Source organism: Rutilus rutilus (genome assembly GCF_951802725.1).
Source record: "Rutilus rutilus genome assembly, chromosome: 25".
Lineage (NCBI taxonomy): Eukaryota > Metazoa > Chordata > Actinopteri > Cypriniformes > Leuciscidae > Rutilus > Rutilus rutilus.
Window position 1 is genome coordinate 21,273,415 of NC_140229.1, and position 17,247 is coordinate 21,290,661.

The 17,247-nt window shown below is 36.1% G+C and overlaps 1 protein-coding gene across 1 annotated transcript in view; it reads left to right on the forward strand.

Annotated features, from left to right (window-relative positions):
* itga1 (integrin, alpha 1) overlaps positions 1–17,247 on the forward strand; it is a 44,447-nt gene that overhangs the window by 13,244 nt on the left and 13,956 nt on the right. The window contains exons 2-12 of the mRNA XM_084399901.1: positions 1,384–1,504; positions 3,767–3,879; positions 6,170–6,261; positions 7,040–7,154; positions 10,994–11,115; positions 13,217–13,365; positions 13,734–13,884; positions 13,994–14,168; positions 14,620–14,693; positions 15,757–15,901; positions 16,631–16,773. Of these exons, the coding sequence (XP_084256027.1) occupies positions 1,384–1,504; positions 3,767–3,879; positions 6,170–6,261; positions 7,040–7,154; positions 10,994–11,115; positions 13,217–13,365; positions 13,734–13,884; positions 13,994–14,168; positions 14,620–14,693; positions 15,757–15,901; positions 16,631–16,773 (1,400 nt within the window). The remainder of the gene's footprint in view (positions 1–1,383; positions 1,505–3,766; positions 3,880–6,169; positions 6,262–7,039; positions 7,155–10,993; positions 11,116–13,216; positions 13,366–13,733; positions 13,885–13,993; positions 14,169–14,619; positions 14,694–15,756; positions 15,902–16,630; positions 16,774–17,247) is intronic.

A 17,247-nucleotide genomic window follows, 5' to 3' on the forward strand; every position in this document is an offset into this window, starting at 1 on the left:
AAGAGTTCCTTTTCAAATTCTTCTTCTTTCTTTTCGTTTTACATCATTTTTATCGGCTTTTATCAGCTTTGTCTTCATATTCAGATTGTTCTTCGTCTTCAGCTTCATCATGTTCACCAGCTCTGTGTTAGTCTTCTCCACCTTCATATTCTTTAGCATCTTCATGTTTATCTTCAGCTTTAACAAAACACATTAGGTCTAGATTGCGGAGGAAATTCATTCTGCTTATCTAACTTGCAAATCTCACTAAAAACAAAGCGGCAGTTCCTCAGGCCAAGAAAGAGTCAGCGTGTCTCAAATGAACATGTTTCTTCTACAGCTTATTTTTATTCTGCTTGCTTTTCCAGAAAAACTCTGGTTTTGTCTTGCTCATCTCATGTATAAATGGTCTTTGGTCTGGTTTTTCAGAAGTTCACCCGTCATGCACATCCTCCTCAGAAGTAAGACTCAATGGAAACTGGGTTTGGATGCATAGCTGGAAATCTTAATTCCTGTTGAGTGGACATTCACATAAGGCGTGCCCACGGGCATACACTGCCTCTCTGTTCCCTCACTGAGTCATGACATTAGCAGTGAGCCCAAAGTACCAAAACCCTACATATTATTCAACATTCATTAGCTCAGAACATGACTGTTATCAACGACAGACATTAGGGAATACGTACAACTGGCTTTCTGTCTCTTTGTGGTCTCACCCAGATCCAGGAACCTACTCAACACCACAGTGATTTGTTAATCTTCACAATTCCTTTCGAAATCCAGGAATTGAATAAATCATGACAGGAATTTCATGTCACACAACATGTGAAAAGGCTCTCTGTGGACTCTGCACAATGAAGCATTTAAACACTATATTTAGCTCTCCTTTTATATACAGTACTAAAGGACAGATTTTGGTTGTCTTCATGAAGAGGACATTGTCCAAGAGGTCAGGACGGCCGCTCCACATTGCTCTGTGAAATTCCTCTGCCTACTGTGCGTGTATTGCTCCCTGTAGAATTCGCATGTTTCATTCCCACACAACTGGGACCATTTTCTCTCTCTCTAAACAAAAAAAGGGAAATGGAAAGTTTTTGTGTTTATTTATTGATGTAAATTATTATTCATAATAAATAGTTAGCAATTAATAAACAGCTGAATAATTGCATTCACTTGCTGTGTTCCATTCGTCTTGTTTTGGCAATGGAACAAATTTGGAATTGGAGACTTCCAAACAGAGATTACGTTAGTTATCAAATAAATACTATCATTATTAGGGCCTTTATCTGCTCATTGGAAATACTTCTTTAAATGGACAAACTCGTCTTATGTAGAAGATAAAGTGAGATACATTACTGTATGTTATATGTTGTCTTGTATGTTTATTGTGTCTTTTCTTGATAGTTCTCCTGCCGTGGCTGTCATGTTTCAATGTGGACGAGAAGAACAGGATGTCATTCAGTGGACCAGTGGAGGACTTGTTCGGATACACCATCCAACAATTCGAGAACAGTGAGGGAAAGTGGTAAGCTACATATTATTTCTATAAATGCTTACACCATGTCTACACCGGACGTGACTGTTGATGTGTCGCATTGTGCCGCGCTGCAACAGCTAGAAGCTGTCTACATTTATCCTTCCTATGAGAAGTATCGTGAGTGCTTGAAATACATCAATAATTGTATGATGCATCAGTGTCAGGGATTTGTCGTGTTGCATTGACCCGCAATTTAATATATTTTTTAAGAACTTTTTGATATGAAAGTTTGAGAATCTCCCCTTGATGTAAGTAAGCAGTTAGAATATTCACCATTCAAAATCGAACTGACAGCAATGTCATTGTATGTATTTTATTTACATACTGAATTATGATTGGTCTTTGATGCCTCTGTTTACCATTGTGCACACTCAACTAAAACAATACACATGTGTAAGCGTCATGACGTTTTGATGCAGAATTTCATTTAAATCATATTAAAATACACTCTGAACAATTCCATAATAATGCTAGAATTGTCATGGTAAACCTCTGAGCACCACTGATGTAGTCTGCTTTTGTAATGGCTCTTGTTTTTTTCTAATAAAGACATCAAGCTAATGCACTCAGGCCTGCTAACTCCATTAAGCATGTAAATAAATGGAAAGGATTCCCTATTGTAGGAAATAGTTCCACTCAGGAAAACCTTAGTGAATTCAGACATCTGTAGCCCCTTAAAAATTGGTCCAGGTTTTTGCTCTGCTTGTAAAGGTTAACTTTCTACCTCCAGAGAAACACCTCAGCTGGTGTGAAAACCCCAGGACAGCTTTACATAAACCTCTCACAGGTGGCCTTGACTGGGGTGGAAAGCTTGCCAATAATCTGTTCAGGGTCGTTAGATTATTTGACACAATTGATTTTGACTTTTACAGAATACAAGAGTTTTTTTGATGATCAAAATAACAGCAAAGTTGAAACGGCAAAATTTGATTAATGGAAAGCTTGAAAAACATCCATCCATCCATCCGTCCATCCATCCATCCATCCATCCATCCATCCATCCATCCATTGAACAAGAATGACGACGCTCAGTTGTTGAACTCCGAAAGTAGTCAAAAAACATTGAATTATCCTATAAGTTGTCTACGACATCAACGACATCATGTAAAATAACTGGTTCTTGAATGTCTTGTGGCCACATGGATTCATGCATCACATTTTAGAGTTTTTTCTGTGAATGTGACTTAAATTCCAGTTTGTTTCCCACACAAAGCTGTCATATGACATCAGAAGACTTGGAATAGTTGTGTGGATAAACTCCATGGTGCTTTTTTGGTGCCATTTTGTCTTTTTTTGTTTTCTTTTTTTACTTTACAGCCTCTGTCCCCATTCACTTTTATTGTGTGGAAAAGAGCAGCCAGGACATTATGCAAAATTTCTCCCTATGTGTTCTACGGACGCAAACCACCACATAATTTTTTTTTATCTCGTAATTGCGAGCTTATATCTCACAATTCGGACTTTATGACTTGAAATAGCAAATTTCTCTCTCAGAATTCAGAAAAAAAGTCAAAATTGTGAGATAAAATGTCGCAATTACCTTTTTCATTTTTTATTCCATGGCGGCAACAAGCTTCTAAAGATTTGGAATAACATAGACTATTTTATTTTATTATTATTATTTATTTTATTAACATAAAATATTCCTCAAATATATTGTTGTAGACTATAAGGTGACTGGTGCCTGTTGTAACCAGTGAAGATTGTGTTTACCACTGCTGTGTCAAGGCCCATTTGTGCACAGGAATGTTAATGACTTGACTTGTTTACATGCTTACACAAGGATGTCTACTTTTAGCACTGTTGTCAAAAACCACCATTAGAAATCTGAGGAACACGGCGAATGTTCTTTATTCAGCTAAGTGCACTCAGATGTACCACAGAACATAATGAACAGCCTTACGTTATCTCACGGTAAAGCACATAAATCACAGTGGGGTTCAAGGGTAAACCATCACATATCCGTCAATATCGTAGTCAAACTCTCTCTAACTCTTATTGTGACGAAAAAAGAAACTCTTTGCTCCCCGTCGTACTGACATTTCACATATGTTCCATTTGAAAGTAATATTTAAAAATAAGCACGTGCATATTTATGTTATGCTTTTCTTTCCCACTGGAAAACTGGCGAATCAATCAACTGCACTTTGGCTCAGCGGGCTTCCACTTTCTCACAAATCCCAAATGTTTTTTTGTGGTCAGGGATTAATGACCCCATTCTCTACTTCCTGCTCTTTTTTTTTTCTGAAGGGTTCTGATTGGTTCTCCTCTTCACGGACAGCCGGCTAACCGGTCCGGAGACGTCTACAGGTGCCCCGTGGGACAAAACAAAAGGACTGGATGTGAAAAATTCAGTTTGTCAGGTGAGAGGTGTCCTTCCTGTAAGCGGTAATGCCACCGTGTTTTTCCATGGACTATTTTTGTTCATTACTGTGTACTCTCTGTCTGTATTCACTGTGTTTATACAAGAAAAACATGTTACAGGGTAACAGACATTACCTCAGTTGCCCTGAAATTGTCATAGTTTCTAAACTGGCACTTTGACTGTCTCAGACATTACTGCATGACTCAAGGGCACTAGTGGATTTCAGAAGAGAAGTATGCCATGCACCAACATGGCACTTTGGTTCGTGAGTTTATATCAGGATGTACAAAATCCTCCAGATTTGAACAACAGGTTGTGAAATCATCTTCCCTTTTCTTCAATTTCCAAAATAACACACCCAGGGAGGGAAGATGGTGCCCGCTTCCTCAGTGCATTTCCTACAGTCAACATGAAACGCTGTTTATTTTTCGAAATGCACGTACTTGGTCTTATTCCACATCATTCATCATTACATCTTTTTGATCAATCCTTTAAATTTAGTCTATTTATTTGTCATATTGATTCGTTTTAGTCAGTTTTACTTTTTATTAACAGTACGAACGGACACTTTTTAACAATCCCGAATTTTTTTTTTTTATTGCAGTTTCCACAAGATTAATAAGCATCACAACTTTCAACATTGATAATAAGAAATGTTTCTTGCACATCAAATCATCATCATATTAGACCGATTTCTGAAGGATCATGTGACACTGAAGACTCGGGTAATGATGCTGAAAATGTAGCTTTGATCACAAGGAATAAATTAGTTATATTATACAGTGTATATATACGGTTATTTTAAATTATAATAATATTTCACAATATTAATGTTGTTAGTGTATTTTTAATATCCGTTAATGCAGCCGTGGTGAGCATAAGAGACTTCTTACAAAAACGTTTCAAAATCTTACCGACCCTAAACTATTGAACAGTACGTCACATGACAGAAGTACACTGGGTTGCAAATGAAATCTTATGTTGACAGTTGTCCTTATTACCAGTCACCAAAGTGCATTCCACATATTTAGTTGCTTTGAGGAAAGCAAAGGAATTAAGTCTCATCCTTCCAATTGATGAACTGGTATGATCATTTAATTTAGGAAGCCTTCACACACAGTTGAGTGAGTTTTATTGACTTGGCAGTGACTACCGTGAATACCATTTCATGGTATCCTTTAACAGAGAAAACTGCAAGAAAAGTTGAGAAAACAACTGAAATATCTACAGTTTCCCCTTTGGTGTTATTCTGAGAATAGAAGAGGAAAAGAAGAGTGCATTCTGATGGCCAGAGAGACTTTGACCTTGACTCATGCGTCATTTACATTTACATTTATTTAGCAGAAGCTTTTATCTGAAGCTTCTTACAAATGAGGAATGATACAGCCCAAGCGATTCACTACAAGTGAAAATAACAAGCTAGTACAGAGGACCTGAACACATTTTCATTATTGAGTTAGTAAATAATAAAAAATTGTAAACTCAACCCATTTTACTTCAGTAATGTGACATATTTCTGAGTAAAACAAATGTCTGACTGGAATTCATTTTAGCCAAAAAAAATAAATACATGCACCAATGAATGGAAAGATAGGTTAAATGTGCATACACAGGTGTGAGTCTCGAAATGTCCCGTTCACACAGCATCTTACAGTAGCGTCTTGAATACTGAATGTGCAATGGGAGTCAAGCACGTATTCTCTTAAGAGATGCTTATTTTAAGAGCATTTTTGCATCACTGCACATTTTGATCGATGATATAATGTGTGTGTTGTTTGTAAGACTCATTAGCCTGTAGTGTTGCTCTGTTTGTGTGTTTGAATGCTAACCTCTGCCTGAATGTCTGACTCTCAGAGGAGGCCTAGACAGGAAGTGATCCAAAAAACATTTTAATGTCTAAACTGAACATAATTACACAATCTTTCACCAGATAACTCAATGTTGCATGTCGCATTTCTTCATGGATCTACCTTAACATGAGACACTTCCAAGAGGAACTGATGTCAGAACAGATAGCACTTGAATCCCTCAGTCATTTCACTTTTTTCTTTTCATGACAGACCCTGTGGCTTACATTGTTTTCACATGATTTGTTTAAGCAGGAAAAGACAAAAACACTGCAAAAAAGCCCCACTTAAAGGACACCAGCAATGAATTTAGTTTTTTAAAAGGCAAATAGAAGGAAAAAAGCGTCCGATCTGCCTATGGGAAAATGCAGTGTTTTTGTCTAGATATTCTTTTCATAGGACTTAACTCTGAGAGTGCATATTTGTCTATTTTTCTTACAGAAAACACAACAATTCCGAACATAAATGAAGTCAAGGAAAACATGACTATGGGGACGACGCTGGTGGTTAACCCAGACGGCAGTGGGTTTCTGGTAGGGAACATCTGCAGATGTGTCTTACACTGGTACTTTAGCCACTGCTTATTAATAGTGCCTGATCACAGACTTTTTAAATCATTACATTAGAAAAAACTTTATGGAAACACTCTTTTTTTTTTCCCCAGTTAATGTTTATAATTATAGAACAGCCAATGACATGCTAGCCGTTTGTCTGCGGTTTTTTTTTTTTTTTTTTTTTTTACTGAACAAATTGTGTGCTAAATTGTGTTTATTAGTTTCCATAAAGTGGTCATTGCAGTTCACAAAAAAATACTGCTTTTCTAGTGGTCAAACAATCCTAGTAAAATGTATAATTTGGACTCCAACCTAATGGGATCAAACCGGAATCCTCTACGAATCAAATGTAATCTGATTGGGTAAACTGACATTCTGAACAAAAACAATGGAAAAGTAGGAATTTAATTTTATCCTGTAGGATCTTTTTTTAACCCATTAGGATTGGGTCCCAATTATGATAAACATTCCAGGAGCATTCTTTTAGGATTTTTGGATGAAGTATATAATGGAATTCTGTATGAGTAGTTAAGAAATAGACATCTCTCTCTCTCTCTTTCTCTCTCTCTCTCTCTCTCTCTCTCTCTCTCTCTCTCTCTCTCTCTCTCTCTCTCTCTCTCTCTCTCTCTCTCTCTCTCTCTCTCTCTCTCTCTCTCTCTCTCTCTCTCTCTCTCTCTCTCTCTCTCTCTCTCTCTCTCTCTCTCTCTCTCTCTCTCTCTCTCTCTCGTTCCCTCTTTCTCTTGTTCCCTCTGGACAGGCCTGTGGTCCCCAGTATGGCTACATGTGTGGAAAGCAGCAGTACATCACTGGGATCTGCACGAACGTCAGCTCCTCCTTCAAAGTCCTCAACTCCATCGCTCCAACTGTACAAGGTACGACACACACGTGTTGTGAGTGTACATTAGCGCATTCCAGCCATGTAAACCACAGCCGGTCCCCCTTGCCTCGCATGTCCATGTTAGGACAGAGTTTAGGAAAGCTGACATCTACCAATGCAACATGGAGCCAGTGACTCATTATAAACACACACATACGTACTGTATGAAGTATCATAGCAACTTCTAGCTCATCTCCAAGAACAGGAAAGACAGTTGCATCATTTCATGTTTAAATTCAAATTCTCAATTTGATTCTGAGGAAAATTTAAAATTAAAATGCTCTGGTTAGCATTTAGACATGCAGGCTAAGCCTTTATTTGCATGGTATAGATATATGGGCCATTCTACAGAATTGGTTCAAAGTCGGAAACGTCTTGAAAATGTTTTGTCTTTTTCCACAAATTTTGTATGTATGCAAACTGTATAATATCCAAGGTACACATTTCTAGTAATTGTGCAGTTAATTATCATGTTGTATTTTCAGAAAGTTTTGGAATATTTTTCCTCTCCCCAAATTTGTCACTACCGAAACACAATAATACATAATTTTATAAGAAGGCTTATATTGACCTATTAATATTTTGTTTACATCTACCTTCTAAATATATTTTTTGCTATTTAAAAAAAAAGAAAGTTTTTACAGGTAAATTAATAACAATTACAATTTTAACAATTATTATTTATTTTTATTTTTTTATTGAACATGTTAAAAAAAAAACAACAAAACTAAATAAGAACAAACAATCAACCAACCAAAAAAATGATCATCAGCAGATGATCCAAATAACAGTCATGTTCAAAGGAGTAGGAAGACGTTAATATAACTTTTCTTGTCCTACCCCCACTTCAATGATATTTTTAGCTACTTAAATTGTTAGATATTCAAACTAAATAAAAATCAACAAAGCTCTGAAAATCACTGTTCCAGCTCATATCCATCTAGGATTCTTTTTTTAAATAAAAATTTCAGTTGCAATAAGTTTTTACATAACCTTAAATCATTATTACTGTTGTTCCACAGGATAACACCTTGAGTTGTTATACAGTGGAATTTACTATTTGTTCGAATTAATGGTTTACTAAACATTGATATTCCTCTGAAATTGTACATGCTTTCTCTCAGTTGAAAAAGCTCTTGGATATTTCTAGGCAATTGGTTATTATGTGCTCTAAAAACAATTTGAATAGTTCTGTAGTCAATCAACAATGGGTTTGTTGGTTCTCTGTAGTTTATGTATGATTCGAATAGCTCTTTTTTGTAGGATGAAGATTGGATATGTATTTGTTTTGTAGGTGTTCCCCCATACTTCCACACAATAAGTCATGTATGGGAGTATGAAGGAGCAGTACAACATACTTAGAGAAGCCTTATTCAATAGTTCTTTGGCTTTATTTAATATTGCCAATGACTTGGATATTTTGGTTTTAATATACTTTATATGAGGTTTCCAGCTTAATTTACTATCAATAACTACCCCAAGGAATTTTATTTCGGATACTCGTTCTAGTTCTATACCATTTATCATTAGTTTCTTATCTGTGTCGGTTAATCGGTTCCCAAATATTATAAATTTGATTTTACTCAAATTCAGTGTTAGTTTATTTTCATCAAACCAAATCTTCATCCTACTCACTTCCTTTTCCATGGTATCCAGTAGCTTCTCCAAGTTTTCACCACAGCATAGTAGGTTTGTGTCATCAGCAAAAAGAATGGTTTCCACAAATTGTGACACTTCACATATATTATTTATATAAAGGTTAAATAATAATGGCCCCAACACTGAACCCTGTGGCACCCCACATGTAACCTGCAGCAGCTGTGATTTATTGTTTTGTATTTCAACATGCTGTTTTCTGTTCTCTAGGTAACTGGATAACCATGTCAGTGCAATTCCTCTAATACCATATCTTTGTAGTTTTTTAATCAATAGTTTGTGATCTACAGTGTCAAAAGATTTTTTGAGATCTAGAAATATCCCTACTGCATATTGCTTCCTGTCTATTGCGTTTGTAACTTTTTTTTATAAATTCTATCATTGCAAAAGAAGTTGATCTGTTAGCTCTACAACCATATTGTTGTTCACATAGAATGCTATGTTTGGCGATGAAATCATCTAGCCTTATAAAGAATTTTTTTCCAGTATTTTAGAGAACTGTGGAAGCAATGAGATGGGTCTGTAGTTGTGTAGTATATGTTTTGTCTCCAGTTTTATATATTGGTATTACTTTCAAGTATTTATATATATTTCAATATTTCAAGTGTAATTTTTGTTGTATTTTGAATCCAATCTTTCTTTGTAAAAGGCATCAAGTTAATTATACTGATTTCAAAGTTAAGGATTCATTAGTTTGAATTTACAATGAACCAAACACTATAATATCATCTTAGTTGATAATTAACTATACTTTATTTTAGACAAAACATGGATGTTTCGGTAATGACAGTAATGCTTTGATAGCGACCACATCACATTACAGAATTTTAACTCGCATATTAAAACACTACTAAAACATACTAAGATACTAATGATTTGCATAACTGTACTAACATTTTGTTTATTTCCTCCAAATAAATGATTATGTGTTCCCTCTTGTCACTACCAAAATAATGACATGAAATAATGTTTCGGTCATGACTGTTTCGGTAGTGACAATTTAAGACTTACTCAAAGATGCTAATCAGCACATGATTAACTAGCACAGTTCTGAACAGTTGTACACACACAAAAACTCAATTTCGTCGAATAACACTCAAAAAACATGATGTCACAACCGAAACTTCACCAAGTTTCGGTAGTGACAATTTCAGATACTTTTGAGCCTAGATCAAAGATGATAACCAGCATATGGTTACCTAGCACAGTTCCGAACAGTTGTACATACATAAAACAAAATTTCATGGAATAATACCCAAAAAAGTTTGCTTAATTGCAGAAAAAAGGTGTTTGGTAGTGACGTTCCTTAAAGTTACACACAGATTTTCAGACTTGCGAACACATTTCCCTCAAAATGATGATACCTATCTATAATGAAAAAGAGGCTATGAGAGAGAGGCACACATGAATATTTCCTGATTAAAAATGTAGGGGTGTGGTTCAAATCAGTCTCAGCCAATGGATTAAAACACACACTGTTTCGGTAGTGACATGAAAATGCGGGACACATTTTTTTACATAAAGTTTCATGATGTAAAAATAAAATAAAAAATAAATGTTTTTTTTTTTTTTTACTTCACTTTTTAAAAGAAATCAAAAATATATTTTTAAAAACAACAATGGAAAACATTTTCACAAGCTGAAATGTAGGGGTTAGGGTTCGGGACAGCCACATCCCAATTGAAAGTACCCAATAAATGATGATTTTATATATATTAAGCTTAATGATATTTTAAATATTATTGTAAACATCTAAGATTTGAATACTTAAATTCTTTTTAAATGTGTTTTTTGGTTGTTGGACAGCAGTTTGCACCAATTCTGTTGAATGGCCCATATACAGACTATATTGAGTTTCTGATGAAATTTCACATATAAGCTGTGGTTAATCATCACTTTCACAACGAGGTCACTGTCACATCCAATTTCATTGCTCAATATGTTTTATACATTTTTTTTTTTTATGTACTGTAAGTGTGCTAGTGTGCTATGTAATGTAAACCCGCCAGTGGCTGTTGGCCTTCAGCTGCCTCTCTGTAATTTAAACGAAAGCAATGTGATATTTATTTCTCTTTCTCACTGGTGTAATTGTAATGAAGAGCACCTTCATTACAATTACACCAGTAAACCAGTACATTACGTTTGTTTGCGTACATTACGTTTGTTTGCTTGTTTCAGAGTGCAAGCAGGATATGGACATTGTCATAGTGTTGGACGGTTCCAACAGCATCTACCCCTGGCATCCCATCACTGACTTCCTGAAAAAATTCCTCCAGAACATTGAAATCGGACCAGCCCGGGTGAGATTTTTTGGATTTTTTGTCGAAATACCTTTGAAATCACACCAGTTTAAAATAAAATATCCACTTAATGCGTCAATGGATGTTTAACATAATAACAAAGTATTTTACTTTCCAAGTACTTCATCAGAGTATTTCTATTTTGGGAAACTTACACTTTATTTCTTTCCAAAGCATAATATCATACTTTTTTTTTTCTCTACTACATTTCATAAAAACAAATTGTTCCACATTATTTCGAGCTGAAGAAATTGCAACGCAAGAGAGATGACCGATTCGTGAACGAGTCATCAAGTCATGTATTATCATGGTTTCAGAGACATGTCTCTCAAAAGTGTGGGAGAAAAAATTATTTTACAAAAAATTTTCAACATTAAAGGTATAGTGGAGGATCTTTCCGAATTTAAGATAAGACCCGCCCTCTCCACTTTTTGAATAAGTTTGATTGATTCACCAGAATGATTGACAATTAGGAGGACCAATAGTATAGGTGATCCACCCGGAAGTAAAAAATCCTCCGCTATACCTTTAATCTGTCCATTTTAATTTTTTGTTTATAAAGATGCAAAAACGTAGTTTTTTTATATATATATTTTTTTAATTTACATTTTTTAATTTTAGTACTTCCAATTAAAGGGTTAGCTCACCCAAAAATGACATTTCTGTCATTAATTACTCACCCTCATGTCATTGAACAGTGTCGGCCAATAATGAGCCGACGTTCTGACATAGAACCAGGAAGCGCTGCACAGTGTTTACTATGCGAACAGCATCAGAGACTGACACGGAAGAGAACAAATTATTGAATAAATTCGTTATTTTGGGGGTTTTTTTGCACACAAAAAATATTCTCGTCACTTTATAACATTTAAGGTTAAACCACTGGAGTCACATGGACTATTTTAACTATGTCTTTACTACCTTTTTGGGCCTTCAAAGTGGCAATAACGTAGCTGTCTATGGCTGGTTCAGAAACCTCTCGGATTTCATCAAAAATATTTTCATTTGTGATCCTAAGATGAACAATGGTCTTACAGGTTATATATATATATATATATATATATATATATATATATATATATATATATATATATATATATATATATATATATATATATATATATGAAGAGTTCAGATGCAAAAGCCTCTAAGTGCCATCTGAAATTTTCTTCTAGAATGATAATTTTTATCAAGCTCGTATATTTAATTTCACTTAAATGGCAATGCAAATGACCTATTAATAGTCATTCAAGTGAAATTACTTAACTTAAATATACAAGCTTTATAAAAATTATCATTCTAGAAGAAAATTTCAGATGGCACTTAGAGGCTTTTGCATCTGAACTCTTCATATGTATTATATTTCAGCTTTTCAGCTTTATTTCAATTAACAAAAACAATTTTTTAATAGTTTAGTTTTAGTTAACAATAACAACACTGTTTTGGAAAGACATCTATACATAATGTCATCATTCTTGGGTGAACTCTGCCTTTAGATGAGGTTTTAAATGATTGGATTTGTTTTCCAAAGAGTATACTTGTTGAAAACCAAAGCCATTTATTTTTGTCAAAGTTGTGTTCCTCTTCTGTCATCATCTTATACTAACATCATTACAAGGAGTATTACATAAAGACTTTCCATGGAGAAGCTACTGGGTGGTTTGATTCTAGGGAAATAAAGGCTTTCTTGAGCACGCCGCTGGAAAATACGGCCCCGGAACGCTGAGCTGGGGGAAGACCACATATTCCATGGCTAAATAAATGGCCAGAGTTTTTTTTTTTTTTTTTTGAGAGAGGATGACATCACATTTGAGTCAGCAGAGACAGACATTTAGCAGAGAGTGTCTGGGGGCCACCCAAACTGTCCATGTTTGGTTGCACCACCTGAACTTTATGTATGTGTGTGTGTGTGTGTGTGTGTGTGTGTGTGTGTGTGTGTGTGTGTGTGTGTGTGTGTGTGTGTGTGTGTGTGTGTGTGTGTGTGTGTGTGTGTGTGTGTGTGTGTGTGTGTGTGTGTGTGTGTGTGTGTGTGTGTGTGTGTGTGTGTGTGTGTGTGTGTGTGTGTGTGTGTGTGTTTATGTCCGGGCTTTTGCTTCTCCAGGTGGGCATCGTGTCGTACGGGGATGATGTCGGCCATGTCTTCAATCTCAGCCAGTTCAGTAACACTGAAGACCTTGTTACTGAAGCCGGCAAGATACCTCAAAGAACCGGCCACAAAACCATGACCGCTCTCGGCATTGATATAGCAAGGTGCTGCGCTTACCGTTCAGTCCCAAAGTCTGAGGCCACAGTGAAAATATGATTCAAAATCTACTTTTAAAGTTGGAAGTTAGCTAAAAATGTAAAACTGTGTGCTGAATAACAAAAGGGGAACTAAGAAATACAAATTCATGTTTAATACAAGTTGTTACGCTGATAATATAATTTGTAATGAAAACAGCTGTATTAAATCATGTTAATTAAAAGCAATTTTCACTGGTTAGTCTCAGACTTTTGGACCCTGATGTATTTTAGAAAAATCATCTAATAATAATAATCATTTTTAAAAAGTCTATTCGGACAAATGAAGTCATAAACATTGTGCAGAATCTTGACCTGATGTTGTTTGTTTTCTAAAGGAAAGAGGCCTTTACAGCGGAGAGAGGAGCAAGACCAGGGGTCAAAAAAGTCATGGTGATCGTCACAGATGGGGAGTCACATGACCACTACGACTTGAAACGTGTCATTAATGAGTGTGAAAAAGATGGTATTGAGAGGTTTGCCATTGCTGTAAGTACATAACAAGTAACAAATACCGTGCTGCATGAATTCAGTGGTTTCGGTAGGAAAAAATAGAACCAATAGACATTATGTGGCGCATGTCATTTTTCTTTCATAGGTCCTTGGCGACTATAATCGGCAGAATAAAACCACTGAAGAGTTGAAGAAGTTTATTGACGAAATTGAATCCCTTGCTAGCGAGCTCAGAAGCGATCATTTCTTCAATGTGTCTGATGAACTTGCTTTAGTGACCATCGTCGATGCCTTAGGAAGCAAGATCTTTGCCTTGGAGGGTAATGTACCTAATGCATCACGATAAAACAATTTTTAGATCCCTAACCTTAAGTAAGTGGACATACGATTTGCACATGGTAGATGATGAATCCGGTAAAAAATTAGGTTCAAATCCCCTAGACTGGACCCGAGTTATATTTAACAGTGGCAGGTTGCATAAACTGCTAAGACTAGTCTTAAAGTTTAGCCATCTATTTTTTTTCTTCAAGACTGGTTATTCTTTTTAAAGTCAGTTTCGTAAAAATGACTCTGTTTTGAATCTGAAAAGTAAGAACGCTTAGCCCTAACTAACTGATAGTTGTTTTTTTTCTCCAAAAATAGTCAAATTCTAGTTATATAGGCTAATTATGAATATGAATATGTTTTTTGTAATGTTAAATGTTGTAGTAACCACTACTTTCTTCATTAAATCTGTGTAAAAAATGTAAAAATGGCCTTTATATCTAACAGCCACATCTGGGAATCACACCTCCTCCTTTGAGATGGAAATGTCTCAGTCTGGATTCAGTGCTCACACGTCTAAAGTAAGTGTTCAAACAGTCTGCTCTCGTGAATCTGGTGATATACTGTAGATCAGATTACATTAGATGCAATTGTCTTATTTACCACATTCTGACATCCTGCTGCTGGAGTCTCACGCGTAGCGACAGAGGAAACACGCACACGGCTCAGTGTTTAGCTATGAATCAGAAAGGGAAGAGCTCTCTGAGTGTGTCAGTGTGTCACATCCTTTCTCAATTTTACTGAGACGACAGTGTTACTTTAGTTTAGAAATCTCTAAACACATTGGGCCTCAGTCATAAAATGTGAACTGAACAAATTTTGTGTAAATTGTTTGTAGAAACATTTTTATATACTGTAAATGATCTCATTCAGGTTTGCATATTGCATTGTTATTTCTTTGAAAATGCACAAATGGAGGTTGGGGTAAGGCAATTATGGGTAATAATGGGTTTTAAAAGCAGAAATGTGAAGCTGATCATTTTATAAAAACACTGAATTAATTCTTCAGTTTAAACGTCTGTATTATTTGATTTAATCATAAATTTAAATCATAATTTTTTACAGTCGTTTTAGGCAATGCATTGTCATGGATTTTAATATTTATTGAATTGGCTTCATTCACTTCCATTGTAAGTGTCTCATTGTAACCCAGATTTTTATTTTTATTTATATGATTATAAAATGGATTTAGTGATGTTCTGTGACGTTCTGTCATTTACTCACCCTCATGTCGTTCCAAACCCATAAGACTTTCATCATTCTCAAATCACAAATCAAGATATTTTGAATAAAATCTGAGAGATTTCTATCTCTCCACTGAAAGTCTATTCCAACAAAACTTTGACGCTTCAAAAAGTTCATAAAGACATTGTAAAAGATATCCATATGAACGGAGTGGTTTAATCCAAGTCTTTTGAAGAGGCATGATTGATTTATATGATGAACACATTTAATTTAGGCTTTTATTCACACACAACACGCATATGTAGCGCTGATCAAATATCATAAGCTGAAGCTCAAGCGTGCTTGCTTGACTTACATATTGATCTTGTCATATTCCTGTAATATATGTCTTTCTGACAGGCAGGTGTCATGCTGGGAGCCGTGGGTGCTTTCGACTGGAATGGGACTGTAGTGATGCAAGTTGGGAACGAGTTTGTCGTTCCAAAAAAAAACACCTTCCACGACCCTGAGGTGCAGAGGTACGAAGGCATGACGGGATACGTAGGTAAGAAATCAACATTTAACCAATTATTTGGGGTCTTCTGCCACTTTTATTGATAGTAAGAGTAGAGAGTGGAGAGAAAGGGATTGTTTGAGATTGTGTCCCATCCCTGGAAACAACAGCTTAGACTTGGCTTTGTCACAGCATTGGTAACTAGCTACATTTCTGAACTTCATACCTAGTTAAGGCATGTTAAGTGTTAGGCCAAGGCCATGAATGATTATACTTCTTGGGTACCAATAGTCAACAGTAAAAATGCTTTATGTGCATATCAGGGATGTTAAATGCTTCATAATATTCATCTCAGAGAGGCAGGGAAGCTTATTATAGAAGACAGTATTGTGGAAGTAGTCTAAACACATTGTCACAATCTTCTGCCATCCCATAAACACTCACACGGTAAGTGCAAATGCTCACACTCTCTGCAAATCCCCTTTTAAGGATGTCGCTCCAGAGTGAAACAATGAAATGACTCTGCCTGATAAACGTGTTTGGAGAACGAGCTGCGTGGAAGCGCCGTTTCGCAAATGCTGATTTTAGGAAAAAGATTTACAATCAGTCAAGTTGGTTTATTCTAACAGTACTCCCAACGATGTCTGTGTCCTCGGTTATGAAACCGTTTATGATTTCAGCTCCAGCTGTTTCATATTAAGCATGCAGACTGCTGTAAATTGTTTTAGAGATTGTGTTAGTTGTGTGGTAGTAAAGGTTGCAGTGTGGTTTTGCTTGCAGGTTATGATGTGCAGTCAGCGAACACACCCAATGGAGTGCTGTACATCACAGGAGCGCCACGGTTTAACCACAGCGGGCGTGTCATGGTGTACCGCTTCGACGGAGAAAATTTCACCATTACACAGACGTTGAATGGAGAGCAGGTACATATTCATAATCACAATCTCAAGCAATTTTGGGTGGATCTCTCAAAAATAGATGACATTTCCCCCCTAAATCAAAAGGAAATAAAGAAATCAAATGTTATAAATAAATAAATGCAAAGCTGGCATTTCGGGGGTACCTGGCAGCTTAGAGCATACAGGTGTTGGTCACACAACTACACAGAGAAGCTAAGGAGAACGGGGGGATCTGGTGTGTGGCATGCAACTCTGCTCATTTAGCATTTGCCTTAGCAGTGCAGCGCGCTTTCAGAAACCCTCCACCTTCCCCAGCTCCACCTGTACAGATCTGCTACGGGTAATTCATGTACGCTATATTGCACAGCAGCAGCATGTCTTACTTGCTCACAGCTGTGTGTTGTGTATGTATCAGCAGTAGCAAGTCCCGTATTTGCTCTGCAGCAACAGCAATAACCAACAGCACAGCAGCAATAAAAGCAGCAGCAGCGAAGCAGA